The sequence below is a fragment of the Prunus avium genome, chromosome 5 (genome assembly GCF_965620075.1).
Source record: "Prunus avium chromosome 5, drPruAviu1.hap1.1, whole genome shotgun sequence".
Taxonomy (NCBI): Eukaryota; Viridiplantae; Streptophyta; class Magnoliopsida; order Rosales; family Rosaceae; genus Prunus; species Prunus avium.
This window is the reverse complement of record NC_142288.1, coordinates 26,058,255-26,073,089: the sequence shown is the minus strand read 5'-3', so window position 1 is coordinate 26,073,089 and position 14,835 is coordinate 26,058,255. Positions and strand designations below refer to the sequence as shown.

The 14,835-nt window shown below is 40.4% G+C and overlaps 4 protein-coding genes and 1 long non-coding RNA gene across 6 annotated transcripts; 1 reads left to right on the top strand and 4 right to left on the bottom strand.

The window, feature by feature from the left end:
- Nucleotides 1-472: 472 nt before the first annotated feature.
- On the bottom strand, nucleotides 473-3,799 carry LOC110745879 (uncharacterized). The gene is made up of 9 exons (XM_021946033.2): nucleotides 3,216-3,799; nucleotides 2,545-3,143; nucleotides 2,129-2,340; nucleotides 1,893-1,973; nucleotides 1,696-1,782; nucleotides 1,464-1,596; nucleotides 1,292-1,363; nucleotides 980-1,123; nucleotides 473-859 (listed from the first exon to the last, which is right to left on the bottom strand). Exons 1-9 carry the CDS (start codon nucleotides 3,668-3,670, stop codon nucleotides 765-767), a joined length of 1,878 nt encoding a protein of 625 aa, XP_021801725.2. The 5' UTR covers nucleotides 3,671-3,799; the 3' UTR covers nucleotides 473-764.
- Nucleotides 3,800-4,418: 619 nt separating this feature from the next.
- LOC148294578 (uncharacterized) lies at nucleotides 4,419-4,956 on the bottom strand. Of its 2 annotated transcripts, XR_015835859.1 has the most exons (3): nucleotides 4,824-4,956; nucleotides 4,617-4,728; nucleotides 4,419-4,527 (listed from the first exon to the last, which is right to left on the bottom strand). It is a non-coding gene; the product is annotated as an uncharacterized LOC148294578 (long non-coding RNA). The 2 variants fall into 2 exon arrangements; XR_015835858.1 differs by having other exon boundaries at nucleotides 4,419-4,728.
- On the top strand, nucleotides 4,927-6,245 carry LOC110745895 (high-affinity nitrate transporter 3.1). The gene is made up of 2 exons (XM_021946054.2): nucleotides 4,927-5,234; nucleotides 5,450-6,245. Exons 1-2 carry the CDS (start codon nucleotides 5,105-5,107, stop codon nucleotides 5,932-5,934), a joined length of 615 nt encoding a protein of 204 aa, XP_021801746.2. The 5' UTR covers nucleotides 4,927-5,104; the 3' UTR covers nucleotides 5,935-6,245.
- Nucleotides 6,246-6,474: 229 nt separating this feature from the next.
- Nucleotides 6,475-8,734, bottom strand: LOC110745894 (manganese-dependent ADP-ribose/CDP-alcohol diphosphatase-like protein). Its single transcript, XM_021946053.2, has 2 exons — nucleotides 8,526-8,734; nucleotides 6,475-7,682 (listed from the first exon to the last, which is right to left on the bottom strand). Exon 2 carries the CDS (start codon nucleotides 7,656-7,658, stop codon nucleotides 6,654-6,656), a length of 1,005 nt encoding a protein of 334 aa, XP_021801745.1. The 5' UTR covers nucleotides 7,659-7,682; nucleotides 8,526-8,734; the 3' UTR covers nucleotides 6,475-6,653.
- Nucleotides 8,735-9,273: 539 nt separating this feature from the next.
- QS (quinolinate synthase) lies at nucleotides 9,274-13,266 on the bottom strand. Its single transcript, XM_021946052.2, has 7 exons — nucleotides 12,255-13,266; nucleotides 11,873-12,157; nucleotides 11,400-11,618; nucleotides 11,097-11,276; nucleotides 10,432-10,935; nucleotides 9,704-9,868; nucleotides 9,274-9,616 (listed from the first exon to the last, which is right to left on the bottom strand). The coding sequence occupies exons 1-7, from the start codon at nucleotides 13,053-13,055 to the stop codon at nucleotides 9,536-9,538; spliced, it is 2,235 nt and encodes a 744-aa protein (XP_021801744.2). The 5' UTR covers nucleotides 13,056-13,266; the 3' UTR covers nucleotides 9,274-9,535.
- Nucleotides 13,267-14,835: the final 1,569 nt, after the last annotated feature.

Here is a 14,835-nt window from a genome sequence, read left to right as displayed (position 1 = left end):
GGGGAAAAAAATGGAAAATTAGATTGAAGAGGAAAAATAAGGTTGAAAGGCAAAAACTTTCTTTCCACTTTTGGAAAAAGATTTGATTGGATGGCTTCAACTATTCACGTTATTCCAATTTGACTGCCAACTCAGGTCTTTCTGTTGCAGTTCATAATGAATTTTCTGCTTTATATCCAAGAGCTTATCATTTCATTGCTTTGGATTAGCATATGAAGGAGCATATTCAAAACTTTCAAATGGCATTATCACAAACCAAGAATGACAGCAAATAAATTTTAGCTTTTACCTGGAGATTTTTAAATGACAGTATGGATTGAACTCAACATCAGCATCCACTTTTACCACACATTTACAGCAGGCAGACAGTTCTTGTGAAGGGACACAAACAAAGAAATTTGGTCGTAGAAAATAAGATACTCAAAATGCATGTCAGCATCATCATCATGTACAAGAACAACAATGACATCTCAAAAACACTGTCATATAAGCAAAAGCTAAAACTTTTTGCAACTTGAACCATTATTGTCTGAGACAAAAGTAATAATACAAGAGGCCACAAAGGCATTTTACATTCCCTCTTCTTACTAAATTATGTGTCGTAGTTTCAAATCTTTCCTCTTCCAAGCACAAACAGAAATAGTTTACCGGAACCAATCTCGCCCGTCTGATGAAACTGGCAGATATCTAAAAGACGGTTTCAGTTTTTTCTTAGGTTCTTCTATATGAATTTACAATGAACAAAATGCCACAGATTTTTGTCCTCATTTAAAACCAAACCACTTTGCCAGGAAGAACTTATTCTTTCCGCGGGAGGCATCAGGTGAAGGGGCTTGGACAGCTGGAGAACTCGGTTTAGCTACAAGGGAAAAGATGTCAAAGCTTTAGGCAACAAGGGAAAAGTAAGAGTTTAAAACTTTATAAGAGTAATAAATAAGTGAATGTGTAAAAAGCCGAAGGGAATGTAGTGCAGTCTAACCTGATTTTGGTGAAGCCTTTTTTGCATTTCTTGCATCATTAGAATTCTTGTCTGGATTTTGGATGATGGCTTCGTGGCGAGAAATAGAGGTTGATTTCCTTTCTGAAACCTTCTGCTCATCATGTCCTCTGTTATCACCACCACCTGAAATCATCACAAGAAGTGTTAAAGGCTGTCAAGGATCATAACCCTAATCTGAAACCATTGAGAAAGTCATTAACAACTTTCATGGTTCTAAAAGCCAACAGAGCAATAGAACAACAACCAAGGGGTTTCAATGACAATGCTCATTTTTCATGCTTAGTAACTTACTTTCATTAGGAGGCTTCCCATAACTTTGCCGCAAAGCTTCAAGAAAGGAATTGTCTCTTTGATCTTGTGTCACTGATAGAGAACCGAAAAAAATGGATTGTTACAATTTACTAGACGTATACAAGAAATACAATGTCATTGAAGATCAAGAGACTAAAAAAGAAGCACGTACGTTGATCGAAAAGGGCATTCCTGTAATTGGAGGGTAAGCCAACTAATAGCAACTGGACTGCCTCTGCATCTCTTGTCATAGACAATTGAGGAGATGCTTTCAAATTTTGAGTGTCTAACAATATACCTGCAAGCTGCAACGCAGGAAGTCACTCAAAATCCTAATCAAACAAGGAAAAAGAATGCTGCTTCTTGTTCTTTTTTATTTTTCCTGAAAGAGCTATGTAAGTTACCAAAAGTTTCTTGAGCAAAGGGTTTTCAAGTAGATCATAGGCATCTTCACAGTAATTATCTGTAAGAATGGTGCACTGTGATCCAACCTATAAAAGACAGGTAAACAACACACTTCAATCAGCTAAGTTATGTCTATGCATACTTGTTATAACTGTTCTTGTACTTCCAAAATTTACTGCATATCTGCACCAATTACCTCCCCATTATTCGTCAAAACGTCTTGCCCGATGACAAGGATGTTTAATTTCCCAGCCATCATGAGACTCTCCAAGTCCACCTAACACCAGATTGCATCAACAAAACCAACCAACTTATAGCATTTGGCTACAATGCCGAAGGATGATAAAATATAGACAGGAACCCCAAAACACTACGCAAAATATTTGTTACCAGCTATAGCATTGCAGAGAAAGCATATGGGATTTGAAGTACCTCATCAGCAAAGAGCAATGAAGTGGCATCAAGGCCAACATGGTGAAATAGCCAAGCAGCCTCTCTTTGCTTCCACATCCTCCCTCTCTTCACATTCATCACAGGAACCACCACATACTCCTCCTCCCCATTCCCTTTGCTCTTGTTTTCCTTCCTCACCCTGTTCTCAAGTAACCATGCATAACATATTGCTGCTGCCATTGTACTTGTGCCTACATTTCCAATAGAATATGGCTTACACATTACTTGTTTTTATAAAGAATTGTGATAATCAATTTGTGAACTAAACCCTAGTGAACCATTTTATGCGCTTCACAAGTAAGATTCACTTATTACATCAATTATTGATAATTAACACATCACATGTCACATTATGCGGTTCACTAATGTCCACGAATATGACAAGGCGTACTTACTATTGGAAGGGTCGGAAAGTACTATTTTAGCCTTGGCATTAACTTGACCATCCAAGACTTTCTCAAACTTCGTCCTTTGCTCTTTGAGAAACCTATTAAGATCAAGGTCTTGGTTTGGGGTTTGGACTTGGGCTTCATCTTTGGGCCACCCAATTACACTGGCCTTCGGCTCACCCTTCCCATTGGAGCAAGTGGACGACGATATGGACCGACGATGGGCTGACGGGACAAGGTTTTTGGGCGGAGACAGCGGCTGGGCATCCGGCAAAAGTGTCGGGCTTTGGAAACTCCGCCGAGAAGGGATTGGAATCCCCTGTGGGCGAGGTGAGGAGGGGTCATTTTGGAACCGCGACCTACGGTTGACAGGCTGGAGGGGAGAGACAGTTTGGGCCGTGGGCTCGGGATTGGGCTGCTGGGCCGTAGAGGGATTGGAGTTGGGCTTGAGGATGTTGGAAAACCATTTGTGGACTGCCGATGCAGGCGATGATTCCGCTGGCGAAGTAGGCCCCTCCAACAACAACACGTCAGATTTGTTTCTGGTGTGCTTGCTGGCTGACTTGGATAGGATCTCGCCACTAAAACTCTCCGCCGCTCGGTTCCTGTACGATGGGCAATTTCGGGATTTCACATTTGATTAAATCTAGTTAATTGAATTGGGCATGTTATTATACCTTCTGGCGGACCTAGAGAGTGGGTCCCGGCGATCAAGGGCGGAAGAAAATGACAATCTTGGCGCCTGCGGGGGAGCTGCGAAGCGCGGTGAGCCAGCAGCGAGTCGAGAGGGTGAGTCACACCGAGTTGGGGACGAGGCAACAATGCGCCGGGCCTCTTCTAGCCACTCCTGAGTCATTTTGCTGTTAGTAGTAGTGGCGGATGTGGGTCTTGGGCTGTCGCAGTCGTCCTCGTAGTTTACGTCGTCTACGTCGTCTCCGGTCAAGTTATAGGACTTGGTCTCGGCTTTTACGGTGCCGAAAAACATGTCGTTCATGAAGTCAGTGAGGTCCGCTACTTGCTGGGGTTTGTTACGACGTTGAACCTCTGCCGTAAGTGGCTGCGGCTGCTTGTTGTGCTGCATGGTTAGCATGGGGCCGCTTCTGCTTTCTCTGCTGAATACTCTCTTCTCCATGGCTACGTACGTTCTCAGTCTCCCAAGACTTCTCTCGTCTCTTGGGTGTATGTATGTGGACTGTAAATAAAACGTGGATTGAATACGGAGAGAGAGAGAGGGAGAGAGAACCTAGGAAAAGAGGAAATTTGGCCGGCATTTTTTCGGTCGCTGTCTTTTGCTCTGTGTATTTCTGAGTGAGTGTACATCTATATTTGTCTTCACTTCGCTTTTGATACATGCTACATGATATTTAATAGTTAATTATTCATGGGGCTTTGAATGTTTTAGCCCATGAAACTCACTCATGGGTAGTACCAATACATAAGCACCTGCTTGATTTGGGCTGTAGGCCTCAACCCTCAAGGCTCAATCCCTAATATATGTTCATCTTTTATGGAGATGCCCTTGAACATCACCATTACTTTACTATACTCTTCAAATAGCATTATCATGGTAGAAAATCGGCAATATCGATCGTATCACTGGAACTTTGATACTTTGTTTATGTCATATTGACACTATTTGAACTGTTTGCTGTCAAAATAATGCAATCTATATAATGAAACTACTTACTGCAGAAATGAATAATGTCATTTGAGAACTTTGCTACCGTAATATTGGTATTTGAGAGCAATTTCCAATCCTTTTATATGAAAACGCTATAGTAGTGTAGCTTGATCGAAGATATTTTTTTTCCTATTTTACTTTGGGCAATTGTGAAGCATTTTGCGTCGACTTTCTATTTAGAGAGCTACTTCGTTGACTCTTCTCAACAATTGTGTATAACTTGCTTGCACAGTTCTAGTGTAAAATACTTGTTTTGAATATGATGGAGTTGGAGATTGGACGCACGCCTCCTCTCCCATTTGACAGCTCTGTTCAGTATGAAGTTTGAATTTAGATAGATTCATAAAAAATAAAAAAATAAAAAAAGAATCGTAAAGCTTGATTGCATCCCAATTACTTGGTGTCTCGTTTGTTTGCCCTTCACAGGACATTAAAGGACAAAAAGAGAATGAACTTCGCGCCACCATACCATCCATATCTCCATCTTGTCTTGTCCACCACAACTTGAACTGCATTAAAAAATTGAAACTGCATTAAAAAATTGAAACTGCTCAAAGTCAATCCATAAACAAAACCCCAAACACATAAGGGTCATAAATCTTACCCCTTCAGTGTACTTTAGGGCCATTTTGCCATTCTCATCGTATAATTACACGGTTTTTCAGAAATATCTGCATGTTTTCGATCGCTAATCTCACATAAGCCAGCGTACACTTTGGGCCTTTTGACCTTTTCTGCATACGTCTAATATTTTGGTTTTCAACATTGTGCCTTGTATATAAAGAGAACCCAGGTGCCTGTTAATATCATCACCTTCAGAATCAAATCCTGTACTCTCTCTCTCTCTGGCTTTGGTGATTTGCAATTAAGAAGTCTCAGTCTCAGATGGCATCTACTGGGATTCTTTTGGCTTCTCTTCTTCTCCTCTCTTGCTTAGCAGAAACCTCCCATGGTGTCCTCTTTTCGTCTCTGAAACAAACTCTCATAGTCACTGCTTCACCCAAAGAAGGACAGGGTATATATATAGAAACATTTCCCATTAAAATTTTCCAACTTTCTAGCCCAAAATCTTGTTTTTAAAACTGGGTTTCCTTTACTTTTCATTGTAATTCACGCAAAGTCTCCAACTTTCTTGTTCAAAATCCTAACTCTTCAACTGGGTTTCTTTAATTTTTCATTTTCTTTACCAGATTGATGCAAAACTAATCAAAATTCATGAAATTTCTGCAGTTTACAAAGCAGGGGTAGACAAACTCACCGTCTCGTGGGGTCTGAACCAGAGCTTCCCAGCTGGATCAGACTCAACCTACAAGACCATCAAGGTGAAATTCTGCTACGCGCCGGTGAGCCAGGTGGACCGCGGGTGGAGGAAGACGGTGGACAGCCTCTCCAAGGACAAGACATGCCAGTTCAAGGTTGTTGCTAGGCCCTACAGCAGCTCGAACCAGAGCTTCGAGTGGACCATCGAGCGCGACGTGCCTTCCGCCACGTACTTTCTACGCGCCTACGCTTACGACGCCGCGGATGTTGAGGTGGCTTACGGTCAAACCACAAACGCTCACAAGGCAACCAACTTGTTTGTGGTCCAGGGAATCACTGGACGCCACGCGTCCCTTGATATTGCGTCCATTTGCTTCAGTGCTTTCTCGGTTTTGTCCTTGGCTGGTTTCTTTATTGCTGAGAAGAGAAAGGCAAAGTCGTCCCACGAGAAGTGAAGGAAAAATATGAACTGTCAATCTCAGACTTTAGTAGTTTCCTTGCGTTGACCAAACGAAAAAGTTAAAAAAAAGAGTGTAGTAGTTTGCATGATTTAGTTTTTGGTATTTTATTTTCATCGTACTGTTTTATATAATACTGAGAGGTAATAAAATGGTGGGGCTTAATGTGGTTTGAAAGGTAGAAATGACAAATTGGCAATGTGGAAAGGGTTACATGGGTAGGGTGAAATTGGTTTTCAGAAAATTGGAAGCATTGTCTATGTGGGAAAAGAAAAAAGAAAAATCTATAATAATAGCATTTTGTAAAAGTTGATATGCAATGTTTAGTGAATGTTAATGGTGCAGACAGATGAGAAGCAGAAACCAAAGTACTTTCCTGAACCGGTACGCAAATTGGAGTTATCACACACACTACCAAAGTGCCATAAGTTTGAATCTGAAATCATTAATCTGCAAGTCAATGCTATTTTTCACTGGGCTACTAGACCCCGTTTCGCAAAAGTAGCAAATTTTTAGAGTCAATATTAACACCAAAAGGAAGAATATAATAGCACTCTGAGTTATTTTGTATATATCGTTCTCATGGGAGTACAAAACATGAGAAGTTTCTGGTCTCCCCAATATATATGCAGGGAACTATTTCGAGCCAAGCCCTTTCAAGACTTATGCATAATCACACATCTCCAAATAACATACACCAAATTCAAAAGAATTTGTTAACGAACTTCTTGATGCCAGTTATCTTGTAAGTCTGCTTGAGGATTGTATCCCATGTCAGTGCTCTTCATTCGGTCAGTACCAGTAAGTTCAAGCTTATCATCATAAACGTCGATATATCCATATGCATCTGTCCCAGGAGGGCACTCAAGGGCAGCTTCAAGAGCTCTATGGTGGATTCCATGGGAATCAACAGAGTGGCCGCCTCTGTGATCATGCCCGGCAAGGCAAACTTTCACGCAATCATACTGGTGTACAACACTCATGACTTCGTCATAGTTCCACAAAAGTGCTTCTTTGGATGATGCCCCAGGATCTAAAGGCAGATGGCAACAAATCACTACTTTCTGTTTCAACTTTGTTGCTTCCTTAAGGACGTCGTCTAACCATTCCAATTGTTCCTTTCCAACTGCTCCATTGAACATAAGGAACCTTCTCTCGAGGCCTACAAGGCCAGCTGGACTGTTCTTGTCTGTATTTGGATTCCTCTCCTCAAGGAATTTCAAAGCCTCTATTGTATTTGGATGTTCTTGAGGCCAACCAAAGGCACTGATATCATAGCCATCCAAAACAACGAATCTGAATTCTGGTGTTGGTGAAAAGTCATAGTATGCACGACCATCAACACTTGGAATCTTCAACAACGGAAGTAATTTGGTGCGGGGAAGATTATAGAGGCAGTGATTACCAAGCATATGATAGACAGGACCATTAAAATCCTCAAATTTGTCAGCAACTCTTCTTACAGCATCCAGGGATTGGTCTTTTGGGCAAAGTCCATCAACAATATCCCCAAAATTGATCACAAATTTATGCTTCTTCTGATCATTCCATCTTTTGACAGCCCTTTGCAGTACAACAATGCTATGCCTATAATATCGTGGAACGCCAAGGAAAGAACGGCCATCAGGAATATCAGCATACTGGACGTCAGATATCACCCCAAACGAAAATAGAGGTTGCTTCCCCTGTGCACTGGCTAAGCCATTTGTGGATCCCATCATGTAGCTTGCAGGTGCAGCAGAATCCTGTGAGACAGAATAATAAAAAATCGTTCAATTTCATTGCAGCATGAGTACTTTTGAAGTGCAGTCAAAATACCACACTTAGATTAGCTGTTATCCTGCCACTGATGAGACTAAATCCAGCATCAACAATCATTCATTCAATTCATTTTACGGTTCCTCACTCTGCTAAAGGTGGAACCACAATCACCAGCAGAAGCAATGTATAAAGGGAAACATCTACCAGGCAAGTTTTAAGTCCAAAGAATGGATCTGAAAAATTCTCGAACATATATAGAAACAATTTTCGGGGCCGTTTAGTTGCATACAGACTCGCTCAAAAGAAATTCATCAAACAATTTTCCAATAAGACCATGGTGTTCCCTTCTCGAATTTGTAAGTTGCAAGTAAGTAACTTTGAACATTAAAAGACCAATAACATACTGAATTACAATTAGAATTCTACCAGACTATGGAAACCAGATTTTCTCTCTCCAAAAATCAAGCATACGAGTACAACCTTACTACATTTAACCTCAGTTTTTGTTTCAAATGCAAAATCCACGTTCTGGGTTGTTAAATTTCCAGAATTTGAATGTTCCCATGACAAAGTTCATAGCTTCAGAACAAACCAAGCATAATTCAAGCCCGAATTAACATACACATTGTCAACAACTACAACCCGAAACAAACCAATCCTCAATTCTGGGAAAGAAAAAAAAAGCGTAATTGGGTAAAAAATAAATCAACTGTAATTGCATAGATCCCAGAAGAGATTTTGGATTGCATTAAGAACTGGAACAATGGGTTTTGTAATTAGAACCGAAAATCTTTATAAAAAAATTAAAATAATGAAGATGAACGTACCAGGTGGGAGTTTTTGCAGTGAGAGAAACTGGGGGCTATCTTCTCCGTTTAGGGACGAGACGAGGAAGCGATTATCGTAATATAAACGACAACCCAGTACGACACCGTCTTCAACCAGAGGAGGGAGTTGAGTTCCAAAGGGAATCGAATTTCGGTTTGGTTGCCTTACGCAATGTGCACCCCACTATTTCCTCTTCACACTCAATTAAATATTCAACGGGAATTGTTTTTTTTTTAAATTTATTAAAATAATAGTGTTGATCAAAATTATATATATAAAGACCCAACCCAATAATTAGTTTTCTTTACAGGCTTCATTTGGTGGCAGAATTACCAGATTGCCATTTCCAAACTGTGGTTTGGTTGTTGAGAGACGTGGGGTAAATATGAGCGCCAAAATTCACTGCTCTTGTTCTTGTGAGCCAAAATCCAAGAGTGATCGGGTAATTTTGCCAATAAAATAACCAATTATTTCCAACAGTAAAAATTAAATAAAAAACAAAATAAAATAAACCAATTCCAATTCTTATTTGAATTGGTTGTTCGTTGGTGAGGTCTTGTATCAGTGATTATTCACTGTTTTTTTGCTTATTAGATTCTTTAATGTGGCTCACTAATTTAGTGGAGAACGGCCTGAATTCGAATATCATAGGTGACAATTGTTAGCTGCCTAGCATTGCTCCGGACCAGGGGAATCTAAATTCTATGTCAACCAATCAAGAATGTCACTGTTCTGACAACTATACAGTTTAAATATAACAATCACTGTTATTATAACTTTTTCTTTTTGGGGTTACAATTTTATTATAACTTTCATTCCTATAGATCTAAACACTGAACTATGCTGTGAGCAATCAAACTAGATAAACCGCACGACCCGTATATGAAAAAGAAATTGAAGAAAAGGCACAACAAAGTTCTGGCAATGAAAGCTTTGCTTCAAGGAAGCCTTCCTCAGGATTCAGAATCTGCTTGCTAATCCAGACTGATTTCATGTGGCTAAGCTTAACTCAATTTAATACTGATGAGCTCCCATTACCAGACGGATGAAGAATATGGGAAATAAGCTTCTCTGGCAGTTTTTTAGAGGCCTGCAAAAGATATCCGCAAAGAGGTGAGTCTAAAAACTCAAGAAGCTCCTTGTGTATACAGATAATTTACTCTTCTCAGTAACTAACCTGGAAGTGCCTCATGTGCAAAATCGGTTCGCACCCAACATCTGCAACTGATTTTCCATTGGGGGTTTGCAGTTTGAATCGGCCAGCTTCATATGTGGAAAGAGCAAAATTCGTCTCATCAGGCAGGTGGTGGCAAACTTTCAGGAGGGAGCTGAGAGAATTCATCTGGCATTTTACATTACATACTATGTGAGAAACCTTAGCTTAGTCAAACACATGTGAGAGGAAAATATAACTTCAGGGAAAATGAAAAATAACTAATCATCAACTTCTATTTATTCAACTTCTACTAAGGCTTGCCAAGACCAACTGTTACATCAGAAAACCCAAGGACGTCTGGCATTAGCTATTCTTGCAAACTTTGAGGGTTAAACTAAAGATGAGAGGTACTTTTTATAGAACATCCTACCAATATTACTAATAGAATACTTAGGGGATATCTTCCAGAGTTTTCTCATCCATTTTCATGGTCGCGTCACTCTACGACATACAAATCATGTATCACAAGAAAGATAGATCATGTGTAGAAATGTCCCTGTTATGCGGGACCTGAATGCTACGCTAGGCCAGGTGTTAGTTTGAGATGTATTACAGTCTGCAGATACTACAACCAATTTAACATACATGCATGCAGAAAAATACTGAAACATGCATAGACTGGTTATTTTCATAAAAGTCTAGTTATCTCCGTGAACTTATCAAAACCAATCATGAAAAAGGCCACTAACCTTCATGTATGGACAGGATGCACAGCCGCCGTTAATGGAGCATCCCTCCCCACTGGCAACTCCAGGTATAACAGGAAGTATGACATCGCCCACTTTAACATAGTTAAGGCCTGGGGAAGCATTTGATGATGTTGTCACCGATTCAGATGAAACTGGAAATACAATTTCTACATTAATCTCTGCTCCCCCAGACCTTGCAGAACCTAACAAACCACGAACTGCTGCAACAATTGAAGTCACCATTCCAGATTCCGTTCCTAACACAAACTGAAGGTGTTCATTGACATTTCTATCCAAAGCCTCCTGAATCCTCTGTTTTATGAAATCTAGTATGTTCTGGGTAGAGCCCACAACCCCCATTCCTCTTCTCTTTGCTTCCATTGCCAAAGAAAACATTTCTCCAGGGACCTCGAAATGAGCAGTTAGATACGCATCACAGTACATTTCTTTTATCCTGTCCACAACTTCATTTCCAAATAAATGATGTACTATGCATGTCCCATCCTGATGCCAGAAATTTGCATAATCATCAATAAATAAGCAGTATGACGACCAAAATCAGAAAATGCAAAGAAAACTAAAGGAATAAAAATTGTTATGCTATCCTTATCTCCAATTGAAAGGAATTATGCATAACTCTAGACAGTACATGAAAATACACATACCTGAAAATAATGCAGGCGAGGTAGCAAAGATCTGATTGAGTCTCTATTATGTTCTGAATGTATCTCAGCAATTTCTTCATCAGTCATCTTAGTCATCTGCTGGAGTAATTCTCTAATATTTGCACCCATGTAAGAATCAGGCCCGTACCATATGTTTGCATCAGGCACTTGAACAAAAGCCTGCAGATATAAGGGACTTGGCATTAATAAAAGTACAATAGCAAGAATAAAAATCCAATACTGTTTGATCTTTTATCAAGAAACATTGAAGAATTTTGAGAGAAAGGTTGTAATCCCACCAACCTGCAAAATGGTTTGTACAACATTTGAAGAAGTACACGTAATTGTTGGCACAAGCTCATGAGCATATGCTTTTGTCTCTAGAGAAGTGTTTATGTAGACAACATGCAACGAATTAGGAGACCTAGAAGCTGCCTCAAGATAACTCATATAAGAAGGGCTAGATGCAGCATCTGCCAAAGAACAACCAATACGTTCATTTGACATCCTGTAGACGCCAACCTGCAATCAAAGATCATGGAAAAGGAATAAATCCATTAACTGCTTCACCAGTATCTGGCACCAAACCAAAAATTCAGTTAACTCTACTACAAATAAAGCACACTACATTTAACTCATGCACTAAGATAGATTCAGAGCAGTGCATTTGAAGAATCTGCATTGCATTGAACCTTTGAGACATCAAAGCCTTAACAAGTACAGAACACTTTTTGCATTTCTTAGGGACAAATCCAAGAACAGAGTCAAGGAACTACCTTTTCAAAGCCAGCCTGATCAAGAATAGCCCGGACATTTTCGGACATAAAATCAACACCCAAAACTGTAATGAATTCGCAACCAGCTTTTGCCATATTCACAGCTGAATCCGCCATGACTAAAGAATCAGATATATGGATGTGAGGCCAATGCTTCTGTGCAGCAGTTAATATACCTTGGACCTCCGGGTCCATGTAAAAATGTGCAACAATGCCAATTTTCTTTTCTTTTAACACATTAACAAGTTCCTCAACCTTAGACTCATCTGGGAACAAGTACCTCGCCTGCAATTCAATAAAAAATCCAACTTAGAATATAAATAACAAAACTCTTACTTCTGTATTACTTAAATCAACAAGAACCACATGCTATTATGCTAACCTGGGCTTCAGCGAAGCTACCCTTTGCGTGAATCCCATCGGCGGTGATGACGAGCGAAGGGAACGGCTCGAACGGCGGCCTACCCTGTTGCTCGGCGACCAAAGCCTTGGTCTTTTTCTGCATACTGACCAACACATTATGCCAAGTATTAACCCTAGATCTCTGTGCAGCCGGCAAGCCCACATTCAGCGACGACAAGTCGTCAGTCTTGACCGTCAAGACCTCATCGGGCGACGCGCCGTCGAGCACCGAGACCAAGCACGAGCAGAACCCTTTGGTAATCTCCGAATCGCTGTCCGCCGAGAATCTCATCTTGCCCTCCTTGTCCATCTTGGCCTCCAGCCACACCTGGGCCGTGCAGCCCATGACCCGGTTCGAGTCGACCCGGTCCGAATCGTCGAACGGAGGGAGGAGAGTGGCGTAGTGCAATAAGCGCTTAACTCTATCGATCGGCTCAGATAAAGCTTGGAACTCAGATATCAAAGTTTGGAGCTTGCTGGGGACGAGCTCGGTGGTTTCGGGGGGAGAGAGGGTAAGGGCAGAGCAGGAGAAGGGGGAGGCAGTGCTAGGGTTTTTGGGAGGCTGCTTCAATGGGTTCGAATTGGAAGGCGGGGTTTGGATGCATTTGAGGGATTTTAGGAGGGTTGGTTGAGGAGGTCTGAAAGTGCTGAACTTGAAAGGGAGTGAGTTGGGCTTGTGGTTTGGGGAGATGGAGAAGAAGGAAGAAGACGAAGAAGAAGAAGAAGAAGAGGAGGAGGAGGAGACTCTCAAAGCCATGGTTGTTGCAGAAGAAGCCTCCATTGGAGAGTGAGAGGTAGAGAGAGAGAGAGCTTGGAATTGAGTTTAGGGGGAGGAGGAGGCTTAAAAAGTTGGAGGCTTTTGAGTGGTAGGGGCAGCAGGGCAGAAAGCAGAGGCTTCAAATGGATTTGCTTCTACGAGGTTGAAATAAAATTGAAACTTGGCTCTCCCAAAGGGCGTCTGGATTTTGAGCCAACCAAGAACCAACCATTTACAAGAAAATACGCGCCAATTCATTAACAAAATAAACGAAACAGCCCATCCCTTGGCCCACAATATCAACTTGGGGCAACAATTAGAAATTGGAACTGACCAATTAGGGGGAAAATTACCGTGAGGTGAGTCCCACACAAGTGGAATGTGGTTTTATGAGCAATGTTTGGGTCAGTCGTGACGGAGGTCCTTGTTCTTGAATATGACATTTAATGAACAAATGTCGAGTGTTGAGTAACAAAAATCATATTTTTATTAGAAAGATGGTTCGTTAAGAGAAGAGTTTGGGTAGCGTAAAATTAGTCTCGGCCAAAAGTCGATTGCGTGGAACCTAGTGCTGAGTCCATGGCACCAATTAATGGTTGGGAATCACTAACATGTGTATGTTTGGGGGACACTAACTCTTCTCTTCAAGGGAAATCTACAACCATATAAAATGAGAAATTTGAAAATTGAAAGAAATAAGGATGGGGGTAGTTTTCTTTTCACAATTGTCGTTGTGTAAATGATGCAACTCTTGCTATCATTGACCACCAAATCTTGAATCATTTCCACCAAACATTTTAGACTTCAAATGTTCTTTATGACAATATTCTTCTTTCCACTAGAGATAAGATTGTGTGGCTTCTATGCGATTTCTAGGCTCATGCGCATATAAGACAAGGAAAGTGCAGTGTATTGGCAGCCTATAAAGGTCGAAGAAGAAAAGTTGATGATGTGGTACTGAAAGTCTCCTCATGACCCACATGAATTCAATTTCCTCTTCTTTTCTTACCCCTTCCATTTAAATAATGAGGTCATGGCTGCACTACAAGTTTGAACATGCATGAGATAATTTTGTGTGCGATTTCAACAGTGTTAAGTGGTTTTATCAATTCATATACACGTATTATAATGAATAAATAATCATGGTGCAGTATTAGAGCTACCATAGGAAAATTTGACTTTGCAAAAGTATTGGAGATAATTTCACTCAAATTATAATACGTTGTCACGATAAATATTTTTATAAATAATCAGGTGGCAATGTTACACTTACATTAGAAAGATTAACATTACAAAAGTAGTGGAGGTAGGTAGATTTGGGTTTTTCTTCCCTCTTATGGTATGTTTACTAATCCGTAATCGGATTATGAGGAATTGAATTGAGGAGAATTAAGGTTCGAATTTCTATTGAAGTTGTTTACTAAACCATATATAATTGGGGTAACAGTGGTGCTAATTACTAAAATATCATTGTTGTTGGGTTAAAGTAGATGGTAAATTTGGAAATTTGAAAATTGTGTGTAAAAAAGATGAATTCCTAACGGGTTAGTTGTTCGGGAATTAGAATACCATCTCCTAGTCAAGAATTGATGTTGACGAAGTGGTTGCCAATTATTTGACTCAATCTGGTTTGAATATTCCCAAACTCCTAGAACTCTTACATGTTGATGTTGTCCAGAAAATTATTAGCACTACTGCTGACTTTGATGGTTCATAACCGGACTCACTTGTTTGGGGTCCTAGTTCCAAGGGGGAGTTCACAGTTAAATCTATGTATAAACTTTGTTGCAGCTTGTCTCAAGGG

Bases quoted from the DNA above. Each gene is read 5' to 3' on its own strand.
- LOC110745894 (XM_021946053.2), bottom strand. From the start codon at position 7,658: ATGATGGGATCCACAAATGGCTTAGCCAGTGCACAGGGGAAGCAACCT.
- LOC110745895 (XM_021946054.2), top strand. From the start codon at position 5,105: ATGGCATCTACTGGGATTCTTTTGGCTTCTCTTCTTCTCCTCTCTTGC. The intron at 5,235-5,449 runs GTATATATATAG...AAATTTCTGCAG, and splicing joins TTCACCCAAAGAAGGACAGG to TTTACAAAGCAGGGGTAGAC.
- QS (XM_021946052.2), bottom strand. From the start codon at position 13,055: ATGGAGGCTTCTTCTGCAACAACCATGGCTTTGAGAGTCTCCTCCTCC. The intron at 11,619-11,872 runs GTAGTTCCTTGA...CTTTGATTGCAG, and splicing joins ATCAGGCTGGCTTTGAAAAG to GTTGGCGTCTACAGGATGTC. The intron at 9,617-9,703 runs GTTAGTTACTGA...TATCTTTTGCAG, and splicing joins TGCACATGAGGCACTTCCAG to GCCTCTAAAAAACTGCCAGA.
- LOC110745879 (XM_021946033.2), bottom strand. From the start codon at position 3,670: ATGGAGAAGAGAGTATTCAGCAGAGAAAGCAGAAGCGGCCCCATGCTA. The intron at 2,341-2,544 runs GTAAGTACGCCT...TTGGAAATGTAG, and splicing joins ACTTTCCGACCCTTCCAATA to GCACAAGTACAATGGCAGCA. The intron at 1,364-1,463 runs GTACGTGCTTCT...GTTCTCTATCAG, and splicing joins GAATGCCCTTTTCGATCAAC to TGACACAAGATCAAAGAGAC.